This window comes from Dromiciops gliroides, chromosome 1 (assembly GCF_019393635.1).
Source record: "Dromiciops gliroides isolate mDroGli1 chromosome 1, mDroGli1.pri, whole genome shotgun sequence".
NCBI lineage: Eukaryota > Metazoa > Chordata > Mammalia > Microbiotheria > Microbiotheriidae > Dromiciops > Dromiciops gliroides.
In genome coordinates this window covers 700087321-700115288 of record NC_057861.1, presented here as the reverse complement: position 1 = coordinate 700115288, position 27968 = coordinate 700087321, and the positions used below count along the sequence as shown (strand labels likewise).

Genomic DNA, 27968 nt, shown 5'->3' with positions numbered 1-27968 from the left:
TCCTTTTTTATGGTTATGAAACTGTTCAGATCAGGATAATGCATACATATTTTACCCAGATTTAACAAAGCTCAAATGGTATTCTGGAGATGTGTACTATACAATAGGTAGATTTGGAAGTAGTTGAATTGGTGGACACCAAATTAATGATTAGAATTCAAATAGGAAGGTTATTAGCAGTGAAGTTTACCCCAGGGACAGGTGTTTGCTCTAACATTTTTTATTAATTACCTGAATAAAGGCAGAAATGACATCCTTACCAGATTTTCAGATGACAAAGTTTAAAAGGGTATGCTAACATATGGGATGACGATCACAATCCAAATAGAGCTTGAAAGAATATAGAATTGGGCCAAATTGAAGTTGAAATTCAGTCTTACAAACAACCAACCCCACAAGTAGCTAGATAGCAGCTCCTCTGAAAAACGTCTAGGGGTTTTAGGGAACCGCAAGACCAGTAACAGTCAATTGTAGTGTGATCTGACAGCCAAATAAGCTAGCATAAAATTGGGCAATGGCAAGAGAGGTATAGGTGGATAGAGAGCTGCTTTTATACCAGAAAGACCCAAGTTTAAGTCTGGCTTGCTACACACCAGTTCTGTGTACCTGGGCATGTTATTGAACCTCACAACCACCAAAGTGGACTCGAAAAGAATGAAAATTGCCTGACACTAAAAATGAACAGTTGGCTGTCTACATTGGAGAAAATGAATTTCTTTACTTGGGAGCATGCCACAGCAGTGAAATCTCAGGTCTGGACTGAAAAAAAGTAAGTGTGAAGGACTACAGAGGAGATAGTCCTACTTTACTCTGCCCTGGCCTCAACACACCTGGATTGTTGTATTCAGGTGTCGCATTTTAGGAAGGACATTGACAAACTGAAGAATGTCCAGAAGAGGATGACCATGATGAAGGGCCTGGAGATCATGCCACATGAGGCCCAGTTGAGGGAGTTAGAGATGTTTGGTCTGGACAATGGAAGGCTTAGAGGAGATATGACAGCAGTCTTCAGGTGGGAGAAGGGCTGTCACCCAGAAGAGAGATTAGACAATTCTGCTTGTCCCCAGAAGGAAGTAGGAGCAATGAATGAAAGTTACAAAAAGGTAAAATTAGTTTTGAAATAAGGAAAAACTTATTAACCACTGGATTGATCCAAAAAGGAAATGAGCTGACTTGGAAGGGAATGGGGTCCTCTTCCAACTAAAGAGCATCAAAGAAAGGCCAGACGTGGGGCAGCTAGGAGGCGCAGTGGATAGAACACCAGCCATGGAGTCAGGAGTACCTGAGTTCAAATCCAGCCTCAGACACTTAACACGTGAGCTTGAAAGAATAAAGCTCTGAGCACTTGCTAGCTGTGTGACCCTGGGCAAGTCACTTAACCCCAATTGCCTCACTAAAAAACAAAACAAAAACAAACAAACAACAAAAACCCAGGAGTTTCTAGTTATTGCAAAATCTCAGCTCATCTTCAGTTAGCACAGTAATATACTCAGGGTAGATATCCATTATGTGCTGATTTGTGTGGGCAGGAAGGACTCCTTCAAAGGCAGAATTCAGAGACCAAGCGCGGTAACTTTATTCATCTGAAGGCCATCCAAACAGGTAGGGTAGCAAGCTTCAGCACAAGCTGAAATAACTACCATTCAGGCCTTAAAAACAAAATCACCTAATTTTAAAAAATCAGAAATGTATCATTTTAATAAAGAAGCGATTGCCCTGGGGGAGTTTCCACTGTGTCCATAGGAAGGAGTGAATCTCCATGGTCAATCTTCCTATTGAAGTCGTAGTGTCAGAGGGTACTGAACCCAAGAGGGACAATCCCTTAGCCTACAGATGCTAAGATGATGTCAACAGGCTGCTCCTCAGTGCTTCTGGCTGTAACTTGCATTGTTACTGTGTCTGTCAAAACCAGCCTTGAGCGCACAAGGATGTCATGACCACCCCGGAATACTCCTGCAAACAGAAGTGAGGAAAGAGCGGGAAAAGAGTATTTTAGAAATGCTGTGTTGCCTTTCCATGTCATTAGGGCACAAAATATGATAGAAGGATACATATATAAAACCTTATTGTCACAGTAAATTGGTACTGATGAGGCAGACAGAAGGGTTCTGAGCACGAGACTGAGTTATTTGAGTACTGTGCCGAAAATAGCAATCAACAATGATGTTCAAATAACACAGAGAAGCTTCAGTTGGTGGGGACAGTCCCCAAACCCTAGAGCTGTAGAGCAGCTGTCTGAGCATCCCAGGGGACTGGTGTTGACACTGAAGGTGGAGATCAGCTAGTGAGCAGGGCACTGAAGATAAATTTTTAAATGCAATACTATGCTCCCAAATGAGGGGTGGGAAGCCTGTGTGAGAGGCCATAAACAACAAGGAACATGTAAACAGGGAACTGACCAGATTCTTGGCTGAGGGTCTCTCCTGTCCTGAGGAGAGACACTTACCAGCAAGGAACAATGTGTGAGCATTCTTGTTCTCCGGTACTTTGTCTGATCTCTCACAGGGCTGCATCCCCAGGAACTTCACAATGTTACCAACGGCCTCTATAAGGGAAGTCCAGGTGTGTGAGTACATAAATAACGGCGAACTGCAGCCTCTCTGCTCACCCCACCCAACTCTGAAGCTTCTTGCTGAAAAATCACCAAACAGAGGAAACATGCAGGCTGCGTTCTGCAGAAGGCCTTGTCCCCAAAAGGCAGGGGGAAGACACTTCATGCTCCACGATCCAGCAATGGGGTGGGGTTAACACCAAATTCTAGGAAGCAACTGCTCCTAGGTCTGGAACTTACCTTCAAGTGTTTTGATGGTGGATAAAGTGAAGGTTTCTTCCTTCTCAAATTCTTCTCCCACCTCATCCCAGGCTGCCCCAAAGTTTGGCTTCAAAACCCTGAGTATGTGATCTGCCAATGTCACCTCAAGGTCTTCTAGCTGTGAGAGGGAGAATCACAATCTAAAAGTCTGAAGACCCAAGGCCCCAAAGGATAGAATTCTGCCTGACCTCCCTGTACCGAAACAGAAGTCTTTGTGAAGTAGTCACTGTCAGAGCAAACTGTCAGACACGTTACACGAGCAAAGGATGGGGAGGAGGCAGAGCCCCAATCCTGAATGTCCTTTTAACAATTTCTAGCTTAGATCTTCAACAAATACTAGTGGTATAATAAATGCTTCAGATGAAATCAGAGTTACAGTTTTTCCCTTCCTCACACTCATGAGTTTATCCCTAAATCTGAGTATTATGATTAACAAAGAGAATTGAGTCTCTAAGTGATATAAGAAAGAGATGTCTTCAAAGCCAAAATATTCATATCTTTGTTAAAATACAATCAACTTCCACACATCTATTGGGATTCCAATCAGAAGACTTACAGCAGAGAACAGTCTAACCCTTGAGGGGCTCTTAGCCTTTTTTATGTCATGGACCCCTGTGGCAGTCTAAGGTAGCCTAAAGACCTCTTCCTAGAATCGTTTTCAAAAATCGAAGAAAAGGGGGAAGCTAGGTAGTGCAGTGGATAAAGCACTGGCCTTGGATTCAGGAGGACCTGAGTTCAAATCTGTCCTCAGACACTTGACACTTACTAGCTGTGTGAGCCTGGGCAAGTCACTTACCCTCATTGCTCCAGTTAAAAAAAAAATTTTGAAGGAAAGTCTAAATTTCAGATAGAGTTTAATGAAAACAAAGATGTAATCCCAACCTCCCGCCCCGGCGGGGAAACCCCTGAATCCTAAGCTAAGAACTGGGCTAGACATTCTTAAAAGTATGATGCTTTAGGGGCAGCTAGGTGGCACGGTGGATAGAGCACCGGCCCTGGAGTCAGGAGGACCTAAGTTCAAATCCGGCCTCACACACTTAACACTTACTAGCTGTGTGACCCTGGGGAAGTCACTTAACCCCAACTGCCTCACTAAAAAAAAAAAATTAAAACAAAAAAGTACAGTGCTTGGCTACAGACACATCCCCTGGTACCTGACACTTACCACATACTCATCTTCATAGCCTTCGTCATCTGTCTCTCCAGTGGTGGGATCACAATCCTTGACTGTGAACTTCATCATGCAGCTGAAAGTACAGGCCACTGTTGGGAAAAGCTGATGTCAGTATAACTCCCGCCATGATGAGAGACATTACTGCCAAGTGGTCAGAAGGCAGACTGATTCCTTAAATATTAGGGTTCTCTTTTATCAGAAAAGACAACAGGACCAGGAGCAATTCTAAGGTGTGGCCTAAGAACCAGTCTATGCCCTGATGGTGAGAGTAAGGTTCTCCCTGTGATGACCTTATGGTTAAATCACAGATGCAGAATAGACTATAAACCATATGGTCAATGAGAGGAAACTTCAAGTGATGGTGATAGCTATATAATTCTCCAAAAATTATTTACTTCAAAACCGGGAAGAGAAATTCATGCTTAGGAGGAAGCTGTCTGGGCATGCCCATACATGCTGTCCTTAAAATCCTAAACCCAAATTTCCCAAACTTAATGAACACGCTCATGATAAAGTGTTGTTCAAGCCTCTACAATCCCTCCCTTGGAGGATGTGGGCAGTGGAGTAAGCTTACCAGCTGTGGGGTCTCCCTCAGGCAAAGCCACAAGTGTATAGCAGGTCCCTGGCTGGTTGTAGGCCAAGCTTTTGGCAGGAACATAGCAGAGGATGTCATAGGATTCTGTGGGCTCCATCTGTACTGTGACATTCTCTAAGATCTGGTCATTGAGGGTATTTGTGCAATCAAACTGACAAGGGAAGAGAGGCATTAGAGAATGCTGGGCAACTGGCCAGATCTCCCAGGAGCAGCCTCGGCTGCTCCCTGATAATCCCACAAGTCTACCACTTAGTTCTCAGATTCCAGGAACACTCTGCCCCAGACTCCATTTCTCCATGTTCATTCTCAGGAGCCCTGAGATCCTTTTCCCAATCTGGAAGAGTAGCACCACCTAGTGAGGGACAACCCTCTATTCACTGCTTCTGAATCACCAAACCCCTGGCACTCCTACGTCACCTCTGATGTTCATGAGGGGAGTTGAGAAAGGTGAGCTTGATATCAAACCACATCCCCACCCAGGCCCAAACCCTAAAGGTCCCATTCTGGGCCAGAGCCCTTCCTTAAGCAAGGACTTGGAGCCGACCTCCCCTACCAACCTGGAACACCATGTGGTTGAGGAATGTGTGCTTGGTACAACGAACGACGTATTCTGTCTCTGATTCTGTGAGAGCCACAGCCTCTGGGGAGGATTTGAAAAGGGGGCCCAGCCCATGGAACTCTGGCACAGCTGCCAATTGTTCTGAAAGCCAAAAAACAACATTTACTTGACTCCCTATCACACATCACCTGCTACTGTTTAGATTTCCAAATAAATCTTTAAAGGTTTTCATTCAGTTCTCATTGTCTAAACCTATTTTATCAATACAGTAGGTGTATTTAATATACCTACTATGTGCCTGTAACTCTGTGAGGCTCTATAGACACAAGGACAGAAAAGAAACGGTCCTTATTCTCAAGAAGTTTACATTCTATTGAAGGAGACAACATGTGCATATACGTAAATATACAAAGAATAAATAAGAAATAAATGTAAGGTTGTTTAGGGAGGGCCCTAGCAGCTGAGAGTGATCAGGAGAGGCTTCCTGCAGGAGGTAGTGGTTAAGCTGAGTTAAGGGAACTAGGAAATTCTGCAAGGGAGGGGTAAGGTAAGATGAGGACACACAGAATGGGGCTAGTACAAAGCACCATGCGTGAAGAGAGCAAGAAGGCTAGTTTAGCTGGAGCTCAGAAGGTAGAATGAATAGCAAGATATAATGAAGCTGGCCAGGAAGGAGAGGGCAGTTCACAAAGAGGTCAGGAAGAACAAGGACTATTCGAACTCACTAGACAACACTTTTTTTAAAAAAGGAGTTTGGGGGCAGCTAGGTGGCACAGTGGATAGAGCACTGTCCCTGGATTCAGGAGGACCTGAGTTCAAATCTGGTCTCAGACACTTAATACTTACTAGCTGTGTGACCCTGGGCAAGTCACTTAACCCCAATTGCCTCACTGAAAAAAAAAAGAAAGGAAAAAAAAAAAGGAGTTTGGCTGAAAAGGGAGGAGAGAGGGGGCAATATCGTGAAGGGACATGAAGATCCAGTGAAGTTTTTAAGGAGACTTGGACATTTTTAAAGGCAGTAGGGAAGGAGAGGGAAAGATTGACTATTTGAGGGGCAGTCTACTGGAGAAGATGGAAGAGGCTGGTTTTATCAAAGAGAAGGTCGTCTTCATCATCAGAGACTGAAGTAAATAAAGAGAGAGTGGGGGACCTGAGGTGTTTTGAGATAAACAGAAGGGAATATGAAGGAGCTTTTAGTGACAGTTTTTATTTTCTCAATAAAGTGTGAGGTGGGGTTCTCAGCTAAAAGGAAGGAAGAAGACATTTGGAAGGCTCAAGTAAAAAGAAGGTTGGAACAATAGGGCCAATCAAGGAGTAAAAGGATTATCCTGCTACAGGTTGGGTAACAGACTTGTAGAGGAGCCTTCTTAGATGGCTAATATCTACAGAGATGAATGTGTGTGTATATGTGTACATACATGTACGTACATGTGACCACACAAAAACCTATTTAAAAACATGCACATGTAGGGGCAGCTAGGTGGCGCAGTGGATAGAGCACCGGCCCTGGAGTCAGGAGGACCTGAGTTCAAATCCAACCTCAGACACTTGACACTTACTAGCTGTGTGACCCTGGGCAAGTCACTTAACCCCAACTGCCTCACTAAAAACATGCACATGTGCCTGCATGTATATGCATACATACATGGCTAGACACTGTTGGTCCAATACACCTTCTGCACATTTGCTGTCATGCTTTTGCTTTGCCTAGACCACTTTCTTCTTTTTCTTCTTCCCTTCTACCTATTCAAATTCTACCTGTCCTTCAGTGCCCAACTGAGACCCTACTTCACTTACAAAGCCTGCCCTGACCATTCCAACCTCCATCCTCTGAACTATTCTTGTAGTTGTTAACTGCTTGGTTGCTAACTGCAAACTTCCCTAAATAAGCAAATAATGTTTCTATTTTTGTTTTTCACAGTGTGAACAGCTGCATTAGACCACCCAATACTGATGTTAAGTGGCATCACACTTCCCTGAAGGCCTGCATTTAACAAAGAAGCAATATTAGGCAGAGATTCAGGTACATGTAGGTGTACATGTCTGGGAATAGTCTAGAACAGAACAAAAAATACTGCATGATTATATTTAGAGAAACGTGAATTTAGATATTAGAATTTTCTTATCACACATATATGTATAAAAAGAAAGAACTTTCTTATTAAGTGTTCAAATGGATTTGTATAAATTTTGGAATTTACTTCATTGAGAATCTTTAAAAATGGGTATGATAGTCTAGTATGTTAGGTGGACTGGAGTGCTGTTTGGAAGTGAAGGATGGTGTCTGCAGAGGTGGAAAGTACATGTATATATTTTCTTATTTTTTTTCCAATGTATTGATCAGTTTTGCTGATTTTTTCTCTTCTTTTTTATTGTCTTTTAAAATGTTATGGGGCAGCTAGGTGGCGCAGTGGATAGAGCACTGGCCCTGGAGTCAGGAGGACCTGAGTTCAAATTCAACCTCAGACACTTGACACTTACTAGCTGTGTGACCCTGGGCAAGTCACTTAACCCCCATTGTGCCTCAGCAAAAAAAAAATTATTTGTTATATGGGATGGCCTTCTGGGAGAAGGAGAGATACTGAAGTAAATTTTAGTGAAGCACAAAAACAAAGTCATCAATAAAATTTTATTTTAAAAAAAAGGAAATTGGAGGGGGGGAGGGAGGGAAACAGTTCAGAACTTAAAATGGAACCGAAAAAATGTAAAAATTAAAAATAGGAAGTGAAGGGATGAAGATGACCTTTGGTGATACTAACTGGTTTGGAGAGTTTGTTTCCATTTTAAGGACAACATAGTGACAGAGGAGAAGAGTTAGGATAAGAAAATAGGAAACATCTGGGGAAGCCATGTAATGTGGATATTATACCAGGACTGACCTTCAAAACCCCAGAAGATTTAGCTCTGGCTCTAAGAACCTTGTCCCTACCCCACTCCCCATTACTCACCTTGGAATATCTCTTGTCGTGTGGCTGCTACCTTCTCAGGCTGTTTGACAGCTGTGATGGGAGTGCTCTCTACAGGGAAGGAATAAACATGTAACTAATAAAGCACTAATAGTCTAGTTACTATGACTTGGGGGCCATAGACTCTTAGGACCACAAAAGGGCAGTGCTGAAAAGAATCTCAGATAGATCATCTGCTACAACCCATGCCTTTTCAGATAAGGAAAATGACTGACCACAATTATACTAGTAGCAGTGACTGCTGGGATCCAGGAGTTTTCCAGATAGCCCTGTTGTCTGTGGCTGTAGAAGAAGAAAGACTTGAGGGGTCTAGAGGCACAAGTCTCAATTCTACCAACAGTCCACCCCAAAGCAATGGCAGACAAGATTTCTTCCCAGTATAAAGTTTCAGAGTAAGGACATCAAAGCCTCTGGTCTTTAAGAACAGCCTCTTTGATCTACACTGAATGAAGATACCCATGGCAGGAGTGAGGGGATGACAAGAGCAGTGCTGCTAGCTACCAGTCTGTGGTTCTCTTCAAAACTCATACCCGAGGGACAGCTAGGTGGCACGGTGGATAGAGCACTGGCCCTGGAGTCAGGAGGACCTGAGTTCAAATCAGGCCTCAGACACTTGACACTAGCTGTGTGACCCTGGGCAAGTCATTTAAACCCAATTGCCTCACTGAAAAAAAAAGAAAAAGAAAAAAAAAAACAAACCTCATACCCGCTCAGAGTGAAGGGAAGATATTACCTGGCCTCTGTTCTGCAATGGTAGTGGTGGCCAAGGGAACTGACTTCAGATCAAAAGGTTTTTCTGAGGGTTCTAGAGTGTACTGTTGCAGTGCCCTCTCCAGGCCAGGGATGGACACTGTCAAACCTAAAGGCAAGGGAGGAAACAGTCAGTTCAGACTCAGTCTATACACTATTATTTCAATGAAAGCTAGGCAGAACATCCACTAGGAGTTTCCCAGAGAAGATCAGGCCTCTCAGCACCATGTGCTGGCCCCCTCCCATTCTGAGCTCTGCTCAAATAGCACTGGTAACATGAGGACACTTATCTCCAAAGAGCCACAGAGCTAGTCTTGCATTCTATTATCCCAAGAGATGCCCTCAGCAGAGGACGTCCTGTCACAGAATCACAGGACAGAAACCCCAGCAGAAGTCTGGACCTGCTAAGTGAGAGATCTGTAGGTCTGGGAATGCTGAAAAGATGGAAGTTTCCAGAGGCCTGCTTCCCTAAGGTTTCTCAATCAGTTACCGTTTAGAATGTAGCCAGCATTGAGTGACTTCTGCTTCTGTTCCAGAACATTGAGATAGAAAGTGGGCTCGATCTCTCACCTCGTTATCATCATCCATCACACACCTGGAGACAAAACACAGCACACTCCTAGCTTTGAAACAAGGAGGAGGGTGTCCAGATCAAGCCAAGATCCATCTTCATGCACTCTAGTATCCTCTAAATTTTTGCTGATTTTTATTAATTGTGGAGAAAGCAAGGACCATGGCTCACCACCCATCACCTAGGAAATACCAAAACTAAGCCCCTGGAGAGTGATTCCTAATGGCATCAATGGAAACTTGAGATGGGCCCTATACTCTGTCTGTGACTACCTATTTTTTTTGGGGGGGGGGGGGTGACTCTACCTCTTATGAAGCTATGCTCCCTGCTAAATGCCAACCCTTTAGCCCATATTCAAACATGGAATGGAAGCTAACTATTTGTTCTCTCTGGGACAGAGTGAGAGTATCAAACAATACCACAGAACCTGATTCTGGGCCCTAGTAAGATATAGGTTTAGAGAGACCTCTAACCTGTCCCCAGGCAGGGGGCTTACCTCTTTAGCAACACCAAAATGCTGGGTAACATTTCCTCATTCTGGGCTCCAAATTTGGCCAAAGCACTAACAGCACCTACATCCACCACACAAAACACTAATTAGTCATTTACCCTTACAGGCGTGCTCAAGGAGACACAAGCCCCAAAGCCAAATAGTCAAAAAAAACAAAAAAACCCCAGCAGCAAAAAATTCAATCCCTACTGCTAGCTTTCCCCTTAGAGCACTCGACCCCATCGTTGTTAGGCAGTCACTACACAGTCTCAGGCATAACAGCCCCATCCATGCTAGATGAACTTCTCACTCCATAATTCCTGAGACCTACCTGCCCGGACCTCCTCATGCTCCAAGACTACCCGATTGTAGATGAAGCGAATGTACTGGAGGGATTATTGGTCTTTGGTCCTTCTTGGCCCAGGAGAGCAGGATTCGAGTAGCCAGCACAGTGAAACTCACAGTCCTCACTGAACTCACACAGGTGGGATAGCCCTGTTTCTTTGCTCTCTGAGTTCTCTTCACATGATACTGATGATGCAGTCCACAACTGGCCCGTTTATACTCAAAACCACCCTGCAGTGAGGTAGAAAGCAGGGCATGAAGACCACTTTCTCCTGAACCAGCACTAACGCTCAATGCAAGAAACCGGGGATATAGACCCTGGGTCCCCACTTTACTAATTGCTCTAAATTTTCTCACTTCAGGGATCATTTTGGAAGGACAAAGACTGGTGGATCATATCTAACCTACCTGCTCCTGCTTGCCAGTAACTAACATTAAAGAGAACTGATTATTCTAAGGAGATACCAATTAAGAATAAATCATTAGGGGCAGCTAGGTGGCGCAGTGGATAGAGCAACCAGCCCTGGAGTCAGGAGTACCCTGAGTTCACAATCCGGGCCTCAGACACTTAACACTTACTAGCTGTGTGACCTTGGGCAAGTCACTTAACCCCAATTGCCTCACTAAAAAAAAAAAAAAAGAAAAAGAATAAATCAGTTAGGGGCAGCCTAGGTGGCACAGTGGATAGAGCACCAGCCCTGGAGTCAGGAGTACCTGAGTTCCAATTCAGCCTCAGACACTTGACACTTACTAGCTGTGTGACCCTGGGCCCAATTGCCTCACCAAAAAAAAAAAAAGAATAAATCAGTTTCTAATTTGTGGCTGAAAGAAAAATATAGTTGTAAATATTTCAAGAAACCATCACACAAATACCTATGAAAGCCCTTTATAAGACCACTGTCCTAGAGACTCATGGACAAATGACCAACCCACAGAAGAATGCCTTTCCATTCCTCAGCAGGGCAGCTCCTAGGCATTTTGCTATTCTTCTGAAACCAGTGGGTAGTAATTAATTATTCTATTGACATCATTAACAATATTGAAATTTCCATACCATCTGTCTGTAAGAGGTAAAAGTGACATAGCCATTATCTTGTTAATAACATCACTATGGACTTTTTTTTGAGGGGGAGAGGAGAGAATAAGTAGTAGGGGATTTTTCTCTTTAGCCAGAAGGAGCAATCAGTGGAAACTAAGATAAGAAGAAAAGTAATTTGGCTCAAGGTGCTCAATGACTGTCAAACACTTAACCAGTTGACCCTCCCTCCACCCCAGGCTTCTTTGTCTCACCTCTTCCCGAAGCATGGTGAACAGGAAGTTCATAAGGACTGCATGTTTTCGAGGATACTTCTGACACAGGGCACTGATGGCCTGGACAACCACAACCTAAATCAGAGAGAGATGTGTGAGCAGGTGGCATTTTGGAGGAAGGCAGGGTAGAAATGACTGGCCCCATGTCTAAGCAGTGAATCTCCTCCCACATGGCTCTGCCTCTGCTCAAAATTACAAAGTGAGACTCATGGAGGCAGCTAGGTGGCGCAGTGGATAGAGCACCAGCCCTGGAGTCAGGAGGATCTGAGTTCAAATCCGGCCCAGACACTTAACACTTATTAGCTGTGTGACCCTGGGCAAGTCATTTAACCCCCACTTGCCTCACTAAAAAAAAAAAAAAAAAAAGAGATTCATGGATTCTTCTCTCCTTTAAGTCCAGGTCCTCCCCACCCCTCAGTGGAAGGATGGGCTGGCTGGCCAGTAATGCACTAAATGTCTCACAATACCACAGCCACAGAAAAGGTTACATAGATCCAGCACCCCAGAGACTGAAGCCAACAAACATCAAGATCTGCAGACCAACTCTCATGCCTGGGGCCAATCCCAGAATCAAAGTTCAGAGACATCAAGAACCAAGGGCAAGGGAGCAGCTAGGTGGCGCAGTGGATAGAGCACCGGCCCTGGAGTCAGGAGTACCTGAGTTCAAATCCAGCCTCAGACACTTAAACACTTACTAGTTGTGTGACCCTGGACAAGTCACTTAACCCAATTGCCTCACTAAAAAAAAAAAAAGAACCAAGTGCACATCTATCTCTTCCAGGAGGTTAGAGATGTTTAGATTATCCATTAATTTAGGGATAGTAGTCTTTGAAAAGTTTTTAAGGTAAATGGAACGGAAAACAAATTTTCCCATAAACACAATACTGTACACTTTCATTTTAATCAGGATTTCCCACTCACAATGCAGGCCAGCCCCCATAAGACCATTCACAAACCAGCATCCTGACATGGAGAACCCATCCAGCAAACCCTGAATACCTTGAATTCATCAGAGATCTCAGACATGAAGGAGGAGATTTGCTTCATGAGGCGGTCAATGCTGCTCTCGCTGCCCGTCTTGAGTAGGGTAGTGATGGCCAGGGTGGCGATTACTCGGTTTGAGTCTGTCACTAGGTTCTCCAGGTCCAGGTTGCAGGCAGTCACAGCTGATGGGTGTTTCATGGCAACCTGTATGAAAAGAGAAGGCCTTTTGTACCTGTCACACTCTATGATGCTCAGACCCAAAAGCAACCCAGCTAAGCTCTCTGAGGTTTTCCTCCTGGGAAGCTGACCTTTGTAACAGCTGAACTTTAGGGTCGAAATGATGTCGGTCCACTTAAGAAAAAAGTTGGAGAGGCAGAGCCAAGATGGTGGGGAGTAGAAGCCAGGAAGTTGCCTGGTCTCTCCTGAGTTTCCCTGAGAAACAACATTAACTCAAGCCTCTAGTGGAGCAGCTAGATGGTGCAGTGGATAAAGCACTGTCCCTGGATTCAGGAGGACCTGAGTTCAAATCTGGTCTCAGACACTTGACACTTACTAGCTGTGTGACCCTGGGCAAGTCACTTAACACCTTCTTGCCCCACAAAAAAACCCAAACAAAAAAACGAACAAAAACCAAACCAAAACAAAAATCAAGCCTCTAAAGAGATTCAGGAGTTACAGAACCTACAAAGAAACAGACAATTTTTCCAGCTTAAGATAACTTGGAAGGGGGGGCAAGCTAGGTGGCACAATGGATAGAGCACCAGCCCTGGAAGTCAGGAGGACCTGAGTTCAAATCTGGCCTCAGACACTTAACACTTACTAGATGTGTGACCCTAGGCAAGTCACTTAACCCCAATTGCCTCACCAAAAAAAAAAAGAGAGAAAGATAACTTGGAAGGACTTCAGGAAAGGTCTGTCTCACTTGGGTAAAAGAGATGTCTGGGCAAGCCAGCAGGAGGCTTTTAGCCACAGCACAGAAGAGCTGCAGAGGCCCCTTGGTCCTCGCTTTAGCAGGCCAGTGACACAGCAGGCCAGCTGTGAGGCCCCCAAGCCCCAACACAGAAGGCAAACTGACAGCTGAAGAACACCCACAAGACAAGCTCAACTAAGGTGTGCCACACCAGCACAGAGAGCAAGCCTAGAGCGGTGAGGAATTCAAGAGCCCCAGAAGCCTCAGAGAAGAAAGCCAGTGATCAGACCCTGGTCCCCCAGCACAAGACGTTGGGACAGTGACCCCTGTGCCCAGGAGCAGAGCTCAACTTTAAAAGTCACAAAATAGACATAAAATATGAGTAATAAAAAGAAAAAAAACTCTCACCATAGAGAGATACTATAGTGTGAAGGGAAGACCGAAATACAAACTTGGAAGACAACATTGTCAAAATGCCTACATGTGAAGCCTCAAAGTAGAAGAGACTTGGTCACAAGACCAAAAGCTTTCTTGGAAAAGCATAAAAGGATTTTAAAAATCAAATAAGGAGAAGCAGAAGAAAAATGAGAAAAGAAATGAGAAAAATGAGAGTTAGGCAAGAGAATTATGAAAAAAGAAGCAACAGTTTAGGAATCACAGAGGGCAGCTAGATGGCACAGTGGATAAAGCACCGGCCCCTGGATTCAGGAGGACCTGAGTTCAAATGTGACCTCAGACACTTGACACGTACTAGCTGTGTGATCCTGAGCAAGTCACTTAACCCTCTTGCCCTGCAAAAAAACAGAAAAAGAAAAAGAAAAGAAAAGGAAGCACAAAAATTGACTGAACAAACCCCAATTCCTTAAAAAATACAATTGGCCAAATGGGGGAAAAAATCCCCTGAAGAAAAACAACTCCTTAAAAAGTAGAATTGGCCAAATGGAAAAGGAGGTGCAAAAGTGGACTAAAGAAAATAATTGCCTTAAAAATTAGAATTGGAAAGGTGGAAGCTAAGAAAAAGTTGATTCTTCTCCAAAAACGGTGAAAGTTCAAGAGAGTCCCCTAATTGTCCTAGGCTTGAATCCCTTATTCCCCCATCCAGAGATCTCTCTCCTGTCATATCACAGGATACTACCTTATTGAGTGTTCGAACAGCAGGCATATCGCAGTGCGGCCTTTGGGGAGTGCAGAAAGAGCTGGAGCACTGTATGAAGATACATGCCAAATGACAATGAGAAACCAAGAGGAAAGGGACCACATGTAAAGGAAATATAAGATAAGGTGTTTAGGAGAGCTGTTTCAAATCTTCATACTCTCTCTACCTCCCCCCAAAGCTGCTTCCAATTCCTTACTGAAGCTAATAAGAGGAGGTTTCCTGACCACTTAAGCCCTATACAAAAAGGCCATGAATAAATGCTACTGATGATTATTACAACTCTTTGAATTTAATCTATTCTAAGGAGGCAAAGGAAAGCTCTCCTTCATTTCTAGCCTTTGTTACAATCATCTACACAAATTTATTGTGCAGCGATAGATAGTTCATTGAGAAAAAGTCATCAGCATATAAAAACTTTCATCTTCACCTGTTCTTTCACACTATCCATCAGCCTTGTATATCCTCCTCCTCCTCTTCCCTCTTCCACCTTTCTTACCTGAACCCCACCATCCCTCAGGACCTACCTTCCTTTGTGAAGAGCCACTCTGTTACCTCAGGGCACAATGGTTTCCCTTTTCTGATTCCTATGTCATTTATTTTCTGTGCTACCTGATTCATCATTTCATTCTATCTGTCTTACTCTATCATGTGTGTGTCTTTTCTACCAAACAAGGCTGTAGGAGCCTGAAGTCCTGCATCTGAACACCACTTTTGAAGCTTCCTCCCTGTGTGATCTTGGGCTAGAGAGTTAAGTTTCCTCATATATAAATAAGGCATGAGAATGATCTGACTAAGTTCTTTGAGCCTAACTCCCCCACAGAGCAGACATATGGTGTATAAGCTAACAAATGTTAGTTTATGCAGTATCCCAAGGACTATTCCAGGAAGGTCAAGAAGGGAAGACCCGAACTCTATAAAGGAACCTCTCACTGCCCAATGACCTTCCACACCCGGGGCCAGGGTACCTGACACAGCTGGTGCCAGCTCCTTGGCACTGCAGCCAGGCAGGTTGACAATGGCGGAGGCAGCTTCATACACTACCATCTCATGCTTATTGCGCAAGCAGCTCTCATGAAGTCAAACAAAGGGCTGTCTCGGCTGTAAGAGAAAGGCACAGACTTGGCCAGGGAGATACAGCATGGGTGAAGGCATTATATGTTCAGGAAGAAGGAAACCTCCTTACCTGCCATCCTCCTCCTCCAGCTGCTTGCTGGCCACACGGATCATCATGCAGTAAGCAAAGGGTGACTTGAGGCCATGCCGGGTGAACTTACTGATCATCTTGTGTTAACAGCCAGGCGGTCATTCTTACGTACTTGGTAGAGGAGACCCAGGGCATGGTACTGGACCAGAGGACAAAAACACAGCAGAAATGACACCAGAAGATCATAGAGCGAGAGCTAGGAGGGACTTAGGAGGGTCTTCAGGCCGAGCCGTCTACTTATACAGATGAAAAAATGGAGGCTCAGGAATGGCAAGTTCCTTGCCCAAAATGGAACAGGTCAGAAGCCCCATTTATAAGACACCTCCAAGGGTTTTTGAGCTTTGACTAGATAAGATCTCACTTGTATTTACAATACCTCCCTGAACCAGAACGGTATTTAGACTGATTTACTAATAGAGAAAAAGAGACACAGAGAAGGAAGGTGATGATCACAATGCAAATCAATGGGCTCAGCAGGAAGGAGAACTCTCAGGCCCCAGCTCATGATGATGTGATTGTACAGCATGGCAGCATATGAACACGTATTCAGTCACTCAATCAATGCTTCTTCTGAAGTGCCTATGAGGTGCAGGCACTGTGCTCAGCAAGTTAAAACTGTCAAGTGCCTGAAAACTACGAGAATCTCTCCCCCTTCCCAGAACCGGAACCGCTCCAAGGCCCTCACCTGGACCATGATGTTGTCACTAGAGGCTGCTTCCTGAGCCTCATTCACCCCATCGCTTTACCACATCAAAGCTGCTTTTCAGCAGATGCTGTGAAGAAATAAGAAGGTTGGGAATATGATGGTCAAGCAATCAAGAAGTAGTATTAACTGTGGCTATTAGAAGATTACGATACCTTTCTAGACTCCCTGCTAATCCTATACTTAGATCTCACAGGTTTTGTCAGTCACCCACCAACCTTACTACGTTATCCCTACTTGGATAGCCATCAGGTGTCCCCAAAACAGCACACAACAGATATCTATTTTTCCTGATGGCATAAAGTTGTAGTTATATAAGTAACAGGTGTTTTGTTTGAACCTACCACTGCCCCAATCCCATTACCCCTAGATAGGCCCAACCTAACTCACTCAACCTTTCCTCTTCTAAAAAAAAACCACAACACATTTTGTAGCTTTTTCACTAGATTTGAGATACATTAGATGGCTTTTGCTTTTTCTTGAAATAGTTCTAACTTATCGGGGCAGCTAGGGTGGCGCAGTGGATAGAGCACTAGGCCTGGATTCAGGAGGACCTGAGTTCAAATCTGACCTCAGACACTTGACACTTACTAGCTGTGTGACCCTGGGTAAGTCACCTAACCCCAATTGCCTCACCAAAAAATTTAAAAAATTTTTTTTAAAAATTTAAATAGGTCTAACTTTAAGCTATTCACTAGTCCCTCAAAGTCCCTATTAAGACATGCATACTGGGGCAGGCTAGATAGCACAGTGGATAAATCACTGGCCTTGGATTCAGGAGGACCTGAGTTCAAATCCAGCCTCAGACATTTGACACTTACTAGCTGTGTGACCCTGGGCAAGCCACTTAACCTCAACTGCCTCACAAAAAAAAAAAAAAAGGACATGCATACCAAGGAGGACACCAAGGCAGAGCTGGAAACACTGGGCACCTTGTCCACAATGCCTGCTTCATGTAACGTTCAATGGCCTGCAGCATAGTGCTCTGTGAAGACAGACAGGATGAGTGTGCCTTGTTAATGCCAGGGTGCCAGGGAAAGGAGAGCCGAGAGACAGAGAGAAAGGGAGGTCACAGACAGACCTAAGAATCTAGGTTGAGAATCAGGGAAATAGAAACAAAGACGACTCACATCGGTGATTTGACAGAGGGCTCGGACAGCTGGGCCTCGGTAGTTGTCATCCTTTCCAGTCATATCTTTGGTCAAACTGTAAAAGTGAAAGCAATTTTTCATGGTGCCATGGTACAGAAACTCCCCCCATGTATAAATCAAACCACCCCTGAAGCAATAGAAAATGAGATGAGGGTTGTTGCTAAAGAGCCAAGACCAGTGGTGACTAGCACACAGGATGAGGAGAGGAGCCCCTGGAGCCACATTCCAGGGGCATCAGCAGCACTCTGCTGAGGAGAGACACCGACAAGCAATGGGGGCAGAATCCAGGTAACTGTGTCTCTGAATGAAACTACTTCTTTCTAAAGAGAAGTCATTGCTCATCCCCCAAACTAAACCTGCTAGTGACTATGATGACATCCTCAGCAATGCTGGACATCTCCTTGATTGTCAAATAACACATCCTTCTGAGGTGGGCTAGGAACGAGATGAGAAAATGTCTTACTACTTCCACCCCAAAATAAAAAGAGATTCTGCACACAAACTAATTTGTGCCATTTGGAGGAGGCAGTTTACTCTCCTAATCCCCATACAGTCAGTTTCCTCTCAAAGATGCCAATCCCCAGTCAGTCATAGTTGCCTCTTGGGAAGAAAACCTATGCTTTTGCTAATGTCATAAAACATGTTTTTTCTGTAATTCTGTAATTTCATCTTTTTCCTGTAATGCCCTACAGACTCTTCAAAGATCAGGGAAAACCAAAGCTTAGAAGGTGTGCCCCTCTCTAATGGTTCATTATGTACTGCATTACAACTGCCAAGGCCATTTCTGGGCCACACATTAAAGGGTTAGCAGGGAGAAAGTAAAAGGTCAAAACCAAATGTCTCCAAGCTCAGAAAAGGGCAGCTAGGTGGCACAGTGGATAGAACACTGGCCTTGGATTCAGGAGGATTCTGAGTTCAAATCTGACCTCAGACATTTGACACTTACTAGCTGTGTGACCCCGGGCAAGTCACTTAACCCTCCTTGCCTCTGCAAAAAACAAAACAAAACAAAACAAAAAAACTTGAAGATCCAAGCTCAGGCAACACTGCATGGAGAACAGACATTGCTGCCAACAGAGAGCATCGAACAGCCCAATTTCTGTCGTGAGAACAAGGGTGCAGATAGGTGGAATGGAACGATTCTTAAAGGCTCTGAGGGAAAGAGGACATCGTGGAAGAGACTAAGAGCCCAGCCTATCATCAGGGGTAACAACATGAATCCCAAGGAGAGCTAGCTGGGCAGGAGAGAGCTCCCTGAAATCCCTGACGTACTTTCCTCTCTCTCATTCTATGCACTTAGGCCACGACCCAGGAGAACTCATTTTGTGGACACAGTCATGTTTCTATCTATGAGATCTGAAGAAAGCAGAGCAGGAAACACTCACATCATTGGACTGAAACAGCTTAGTCATGGCAAAGAAGGCCTCTGTGGCTTCAGTCGTCCCCAGGTGTTCTCCCTGTAGCAATCAAAAGACAAGAGAATCAAGTTTCATGCATGGAGAGAAAGGTCAGGCCAGTCTTCCTAGCTAATCACTGCCCAGACTAAGGAGCTCTGCAGAAATCTCCACCCAAGAAAACCGGCTCAGAACCAGGAGTGCTAGGAGCTCTAGAAGGGAGTAAGTCCAATGATCCCACAGAAGTCCATCAAAAAGCAACAGGTGACAAGGACAGTCATGCTTGCCTTCTCATCATCCTCCCATCTGTGCCTCTCCCCATTACCCTGTGTTATGAGATAGAGGATCTTGGTGAGGATGTGGGCACATTTCCGAGGTGTGATGGGAGTCTCGTTTAAATACCCGGGCCTAAAAAGAAGAATATCAAGATAATTAGAAGATAAATAAGGAGAGGGCCAGCCTCACAAACTGCCTCATGAGGCTTTAGGCCCTCCAACGTGGCTGGTTACTGCATTGATTAAAGATCGTCATTGTAAACATGGACTTGTGTGTGGAAAACCCATGATAATCAATAAAGGTGCCAACCATAACAGACCAGAAGGACTGGCCTAAGTATTTCCTTATGTAGTCTTTTATTAAGATATATAACTAAGCCAACCATATCTCTCAGTACTATGCCGAACATGGCTGTGATCACCACATTGGAGCTTTCATAACCAAGAACACATCAGGTTAGGAGGTGGGAAGAAGCAGCTAATCGACTTCAGTCTGTAGGTAGTCTAACTGCCGCCAACACAGTCAAGAAAAGGCTCCTTCCCCTGGGAGAGAACATGGGCACAAAGAGAATGACACACAAGGATGACTCCAAGCTTGTGACGTGAGGAACTGGGTCAGGCTGTGGGGCCTGCAGCAGAATGAAGGGATGTTTTGAGGAGGGGGTGCTTTAAAGGAGAAGAGGATGACTTACACTGGGACATGCTTGACAGGACACTCAGGAGAGGATGTCAGGCAACTATTAAAAACCTTTTCTCAGCCCTCATCCATGTCCACTTGGCAGCTTCGGACACGCTTTCAACATGCATTCTTTGCTCCTGGCTCCTAAAACACTGTTCTCTCCTGGTTCTCCTACAACCATCTCCCTTGCCAGGTCATGATCCCACCTCCTGCCCATGGAGCACAAATGTCTCCCAGAGAGAAAAGCCCTAGCACAGTTCCCTTATAGAAACACCAGGGTCTTGGTGGAGTCAGAAACTATGTGGTGGGGTGGGGAAAATGAGGAAGGGGATACAAGGAGAGGAGATGGCTTTTTCCAGGGACTTTTGACTATGGAGGGAGAAGGAATGCAGTGTCCATAACTTAAGGGCATGGCAGAATAATGAAGAAATCTAACATGGTTGTAGGCAGTAGGGAAGGGACAGTAAATAAGGACACTTGAGAGAGAGAGGGAATAATGAAATGGATCTGCTTCCTGGAATTAAGGGCACAAGCAAAAGGACTGACCTTCATGTAGAGAAGGGCCACCTCCTTTCCAGAGACTTAACAAAGGAAGAGAGAAGAAGGACCATATAAAAGCTGTAGTGAACAGCTTCAATTTTATCAGTGAAGTACTCAGTCAAGAAAGAGAAGCAGCAATGCTGGCTGGGGAGGTCCCATGCGTTGTCCCTCGAGGGTCAAGCTTATGCTCATCCTCATTCTTCCCCATGGGGCCAGTAGTGATGGGTAGAAGCTTAATAGGAGCAGCTTGCTGCTCTCCCTCTCTGTTGTAAGGGGGGCGGAGTTGTCTGTATGAGCAGCAAGGAGACCTGGCCTGGGACTCAGAAGGCCTAGCTTTGGTCTCAGCTCTGCTACTTCCTCACTGGAGGACCCTGGGCAAGTCACTTAACTTGTCATGTTCTTCTGTGTCAAAATGTAAATGCAACACTACCTATCCACCCTGGTGGCTTGTTGTGAGAATCAAACCAGTTGATGTATATGAAACACTCTATTAGCTGTACAACACAATCCTAAATGTTCATGCTAATCATTAGTCTTAGCTCAGACCTGTACAGTGATTGTGAATCACACTAACAGGGAGCCAATGGGTAGAAGAAGTACCAACTACTTTTACTCCACTGTTGTACTCGGCAACCATTCGATACACCATTTTTGTGATAATTCTTGGCAAGAGGAGAAACCAGGGTCACACTAGCCCCTAGGTGCTACCTGTCCTGGGGTTGGGTTTGTAGAGCTTTTATTTCTCTTCCAACAACAACAACAAAAAATCACAGCAGAAGTGAGGCTGAGAAGGGCCAAAGGTGAAGCTCAGCCACATGCCATGCAGCTTCCTCACTCAGTGTTTATGTGTTCTGTGGATGTTTGTATAAATTCTATTCCTAGGAGATATAAAGATGTATGTCCTCAGCAGCAGAGGGGACTAAAGCTCCAGTGAAAACATGACATGGGTTTGATATTCTGAGCAATAGCTGTAAGACCTAACAAGTTTCTACTGACATAAAAATAGACAGAAATCCATTCAGACACTTGTTTCAAACCAGATACTTGCATTCACCATCCCAGAGAATTCTCACCGGTGATAACAAATAATTTGGCCCCAAACCACAAGAGACTTAGCCACAGCAATCAGCTATGTGGAATTTAGGAGTGGAACCCCCTGTGAAAATCCAGCTCTGGACACTCCATTGCCTTCTGAACTAAAGGCCAAAGAAAGTTTCATGCTGACAGAGTAATCAGTATTAATGCAGGAAGCTTGAAATGATCTGGATACTCTCTGAGTACAAGATGCTTCCAAGTTATTCTGGGATTAAAAATCCCAAATTAAGAGGATTTTTCTCTAGCCCTCTTTCCACAACACTTTGAATATCTTATTTCCATCTGAGTAGGGTTTATGTCTCAAAGCTAGGGGAACACAAAGTAAAGCAAAGAATGCAACTTACCTCTTGCCAACACTGCACTTTTCTCAAGGTGCTGAAATGGATTTGAGCCTCCACCTGAAAGTAGATGGGGGACACAGAAAAGTGAACACTAGATTTGTCACTGAACTTCCCCAACCTCACAGATATGGAGAAGATATGACGAGTTAGGACAATTTCACTATTGCCTACAGAAAACCACCAACTCCTGACCCCCGGCACTAGAGGCTCTTCACAATTTGCCCCCAATTTACCTTTTCTGTCTTATCTCCCACTACTTGATGGCTATCACCCTCACCTCCATATTATGGGAACTTTAGGCTCCAACCTTGTGATAGTTATGTGGCCTAGAACCAAGATTCCATGACAGTTTGTGACCAATCTCCACACTACAACCCTCCCTCGCTTTATCCTTTCCTTCTTTCCAGCTCTCCTGGACCTCCTCCAGAGAGCAAAGACTGTCTTGCTTGTTTGCAGGTTATTCCCAGCTGTAAGTACAGCTCCGGGCACACAGCAAGCCCTTAATAAGAGTTCGCTCTACTCTTCTCCCAGTCCTCGACTCTGGCTGTTGAATTCCTTCCTAACTGTACTTCAAGGCCAAGTTTTCAAACATGATCTTCTCACTTACATGAACTGATGCTGACTGAAATGAGCAGAACCAAGAGAACATTGTACACAATATCAACAACACGGTGTGATGATCAACTGTGAGATAGACTTAAACTCTTCTCAGCAACTGCAATGATCCAAGACAATGCCAAAAGACTGATGGTGAAAATGCTCTCCACATTCAGAAAAGAACTATGAGTCTGAATGCAGAATTGAAGCATACCATTTTAATTTTGTTGTTACTTTTTTGTATTGTTCTTGTTTATTCTTTCTTGCATTTTTTTTCCTTTTGTTCTGATTCTTCTCTTATACATGACTAATATGGAAATATGCTTAACATGATTGTAACGTATTGCTTACTGTCCTCGAGAGGAGGAAAGGAAGGGAAGATGGGAGAAAAATTTGGAATTCAAAAAAATAACTTTACATATAACTGAAAAAATAATTAAAATAAATAAATTTTTAAAAACCAAACCCCATGATCTTCTCCATAAAGGTTTCCCTGGAAGATAGTTCCCTTCCTAAATTCCATAGTCCACATACCCCTCTTTTTTTAACCATTCTTAAACACTTAAGAATAGGCCTCATCTATTCCTACTGGCATGCTAATGAGGCCACTGCATTAGAAAGATCAAGTTTTTGGAAGGTTTCTGGAAGACCAGGAATCACAGAGGATAATTACTAGTACTAACATTTAGATTGTGGGAAAGCAGCAATGCTTCTGCTAAGTTTCTACCCATCACTATTGGCCACATGGGAAGGAGTGAGGATGAGTGCAACCTTGTTGCCTCAGGAACATGCACAGGGGGAATATGGAAAGTTGGGGACAGTAATGCATTGCTGGTGGAGTTGTGAACTGATCCAACCATTCTTTAGAACAATTTGGAAGTATGGCCAAAGGACTTTAAACTCTGTATACCGGGGCAGCTAGGTGGCACAGTGGATAGAGCCCGGCCCTGGAGTCAGGAGGAACTGAGTTCAAATCTGGCCTCAGACACTTAACACTCACTAGCTGTGTGACCCTGGGCAAGTCACTTAATCCCAACTGCCTCACCAAAAAAAACCACCAAAAAACTCTGTATACCCTTTGACCCAGCAATACTACTGAATCAGAGAGAGAGAGAGAGAGAATATATATAACTATATGTAAAAAATATTTATAGCAGCTCTTTTTTGTGGTGATGAAGAATGAAAACTGAGGGGATGCCCATCACTGGGGAATGGCTGAACAAGTTGTATATAATACAATGATCCAAGACAATTCCAAAGGACTTATAGAGTACTCTTCCCACCCCCACCCCCCCAACCCAGGGCAATGAGGGTTAAGTGATTTGCCCAGGGTCACACAGCTAGTAAGTAAGTGTCAAGTGTCTGAGGCTGGATTTGAACTCAGGTCCTCCTGAATCCAGGGCCAGTGCTCTATCTACTGCCCCACCTAGCTGCCCCTAAATAACTTACGATGAAAAATCCTATCCACCTCCAGAGAAAGAGTTGATAGAATCTAAGATATAGACTCTATTTTTCACTATTCTCATGGTTTACAACACATGTATAACCTATATCAAACTGTTCACTATTTCAGGAAGGGAGTAGGGGAGAGAGGGAGAGAATTTGGAACTCAAAATTTTTAAAACAATTGTTAAATTTTTTTTTTTCATGTTACTCAGAAAAAAATAAAATAAATATTTAAAAAGGGAAGAAAAGAAACATACCACAGGGCTCCTGCAGGTTTACTATATCCTCTCCCTCTAGTTAAGTAAGAAAAATATCAATGAGGGTCTCCTAAGGGTGTGTGAGCTCAGGAAGAGGAGATGATCCTATACAAAAAACTTTAGCTGTACTCAATACCAGTGAATGTGCAAAGAAAACAACTTCAGGGCACAAAAAGAAGATGAAATGACCTAATCAAAATTTACCAGGTGGAAAGATTGCAATTGCAAGAGAGTGCAGAATCAAACCTGTTGAGATAACAAAGAGTTCAGAAAATAAGAGAAGGAAGACAAGAAAAACCTGTAAGTCAAGGGTTTTATAACTAACTACCAAAGTATTTGCTTAATGTAGTAGGGAAATGTGACTCTTGCCCTCCTAGGTGCCACCTTTATCCATGTCTGGAGCGGGATGAGTCTTTGAATCCTAAATCAATGGCTAGAAACATTTGCAAAGACTTGAGCAGGATTCTGAGGTTCGACCCTACAACAGAGCTCTGTAACAGACCTGGGCAGTAAGGAAATCAGCAAGACATTTTAAGATCATGTAAGTTATGCAAACCCTATCCATGGATGACCATAGGAGACCCCTCCTATGGTTTTCTGTGTGCTCCCCTACATTCATGTGCACAAGCGAACATTACAGCTGAGGACTCTCTGGATTCCGGGCCACGAATCCCATTTCTGGCTCCGTTTCTTCATGTGTCATCAAAAGCATCTCAAATCTACAGTTAAAGTTTTTGATATCCTTCTGCCCTTCCCCCGCCTCCTTCCAACTAGAGTGCTGCAAAGTTTATATTGGATGGAAGGGGTTCAGATCAGAAACTCTCCCAGGACCTGGTAGGCTCATGGTCTTCTGGGTTTCCATTTTTCCTGCTGACTAACTTCCAGGAAGCAGTATAGTATCTAGTAACATATAGTCTAGCAGTAAACTACCTAGTATAGACAGGAGCAAGTTCAAGTTCTGATTCTTACTGGCTACTTACTACCTGAGTATTAAGCAAGGAAAAAGCACATTTCTGGTCTTCAATTCCCTCATCAATAAAAGGGGATGGTCTAGATGACCTTTGGTCTTTTACAGCTCTAAACCTGCAATCCTTTGAATACTTCAACTTCTTAGACACTATCATTGTCTCTGAATTTCTCGTGGGCATTCAAGGCTCCCAACATCAGGTACCTCCTTGCTTTTCTAGTTTTATCTCACTCTAATGCCTCTACATTTCACTGAAATTAGGGTAGCTCATCATTCCTAAATTGACCTGAGTTTTTCTATTTTTGAACCTTTATTTGTGTTATATTACTTATGTTACTTAAATTGGAAGTCTTCTTCCCTCCACCTCTATCTTTTGACATCCTACCTATTCTGCAAAGCCCAGCTTAAATGCCACCTCCTCCAGGAAGCCATTCTTGAATTTCCACTCATCTCCTCCTTGCCCCAAGACAGATAGCTGAAAGTGAGTTGTCTCACCTGATCTCAAAGTACTTTGACATTTCTCTTGTCAAGTACTTTAACATTCCTATAAGTGTGTGTGACATTATACACACATAATGATTTAACATGCATTATATCTGAATACTTAGATTATAATTTAGATTATAAGTCCTTTGAAAGCAGGGGCTCCTATATCACTTATTTTTGTGCCTAGCACATAGGTGTCACTTAATAATGCTAGCTGACTGATATCTCCTTGCACATAGTAGGACATTTTGTTAAATTACTAACATGAAAGACAGCATAATTGAATGAATGAGAGATATTTGAAGTTGGTTGATTTGAGTTCAAGTCCTGACTCTGCTACTTACTGTTTTGCCTGGGGGCAACTCATCCTTTCTGGGCTTCAAATCTCCTCACCTGTCAATGAGGGACTTAGACTAGACAGGCTCTACAATTTCTGACACCTCTTAATCATATGATCCCATGAAAGCCTGTTCTGCACACAAGGTGAAAGCCATGCCCGGCATGCTCTTCCTCTTCCCTCCTTCCAACTTTTATAACTTCTATCTATTCACACAGGTTCAAAACTTTGGAGACAACTTCAACTCCTCAATCTCTCTAAGCTGCACCCCCCTCCCCCACCCCTACCCCCCAATGTAGACAAATATTGTCGGTTTTAATTTTACCACATTTCTTGCATTCATCCCCTTCCTCCACTCATACATCCACCACTACTTCAGGCCCTCATTACTTCTTGCCTGGATTATTGCAGTAGTCTCCTAGATGGTCTTCTTCTCTCAAGCCTTCCCCAATCTATTCCTCACACAGCTATTCTAAAGCAAAGTCTTTCTTGGTCACTCCATTGCTCAAAAAGCTCCAGTCCCTATCACATCTAAGATAAAACAAAACTCCTTCAATTGGCATTTTCAAGCTCTTCACACTGACTCCAAACTTATCTTTCCAGACATATTACATATCACAGGCCTCATGCACCCTTCATTCCATCCAAACTCATCTAAGTGCTGTTTTACACACACACACACACCCCTCCCATCTGCTACCCTCTGCACAAACTGTTCCCCACATCTGCAATGTGTTCCCTCTCACTTCTGCCTCTCAGAAATAACCAGCTTTCTTGAAAGTTCAGTTCAAATAACACTATCTACATTTCCCTGCAGCTGCTACTGTATCCTCTTACCTCAACTCCTAAATTATTAGTTATCTACTTTCTATGTATTTTGCATTTCCTTGTATGTACACATGCCTTGGGCTCTGGGGGAATACAAACCCTAAGAATGCACATGCAGTTTTGGTTTTTGCCAGCGCCTAGCACTTTCGTGCTTGTTGAATTGAATGAACGAACTTCTCTAATCTGTCAGACTTTGTGAATAAGTGTTGTTAATATCCCATGTAGCTTTCCTTTCCAGTATTGATAATGTTCCCTCCACCTTATCCTGTATTTGTATTTGATTACCTGTGAATACGTTGCTCCCTCTCCTGTTGTTAATGCCCATGTCCTGCGTTAATTACCTGTGGCATGTTGCTCCCCGCAGGGTTGTTCATGTCCCCCCTCCCCCATGGCCTGTAATTATATCTGACATGCTGCTCCCCCCGCCCCCAACAGGATGTGAACTCCTTGCACACAGGGTCTGTCCAGTTTCTTTGTATTGTACTTGGCGCCTGGCAGGCTCTTGCTGAAAGGGGCTGATACCGACTGTGCCTTCCCTTTAGATAAGGGGTGACAATGCTCCCCAAACACTGGGCTCAAACAACTTCGATCCCTGACCTGTCAAATCCGGGCCAGTTAGGACGCCTCTCGCCCTGGCCAGCCCTGCCAGCCCCGACGCGCTGACCGACAGAGCCTCCTGCCTGGGCCTGGCTGTCCTTGCCCTGTCCGGGCCGGCCCAGCCCATTAGCCGGCGCTGGAGGGGAGCCCCCCCCCACCCCGCCCCGACCCGCATCAGGTCCGGGGTCCCAGAGTCCGCCCGGCCCTCACCGGACTCCTCGTCCTTCTTGTCGAACTTCTTCAGCCTCCTGGAGACCCGCTGCACGGACAGACAGCACAGACAGACAGGGTAGACGTCTGCAAGAGCCGGGCCAGTTTTCAGCTCCAGCTCCACGGGCCACTTCCGGCCACCCAGTCCCGGGGGACACGTCTCCCAGCGCCGCGCGCCTGCGCGCTCCTTCCGTATCCCGCCCACCTCGCTCTCAGGGCGCATGCGCACTCCCAGGCC

General features: G+C 44.3%; 1 protein-coding gene across 1 annotated transcript; it reads right to left on the bottom strand.

Moving 5' to 3' along the window:
* Positions 1-1552: 1552 nt before the first annotated feature.
* On the bottom strand, positions 1553-27968 carry COPG1 (COPI coat complex subunit gamma 1). Its single transcript, XM_043976119.1, is given in 33 exon segments — positions 1553-1953; positions 2447-2545; positions 2792-2930; positions 3978-4075; positions 4561-4732; positions 5139-5281; positions 8089-8157; positions 8840-8965; positions 9347-9410; positions 9412-9451; positions 9924-9999; positions 10249-10305; positions 10308-10440; positions 10442-10468; positions 10470-10493; positions 11553-11648; positions 12573-12761; positions 14603-14623; positions 14625-14671; positions 15589-15696; positions 15699-15721; positions 15807-15907; positions 15910-15966; positions 16513-16560; positions 16562-16600; positions 17424-17476; positions 17479-17515; positions 17661-17736; positions 18038-18116; positions 19063-19134; positions 19401-19483; positions 22005-22062; positions 27731-27968. Coding segments are annotated over 33 exon segments (2808 nt in total). The 5' UTR covers positions 27954-27968; the 3' UTR covers positions 1553-1822.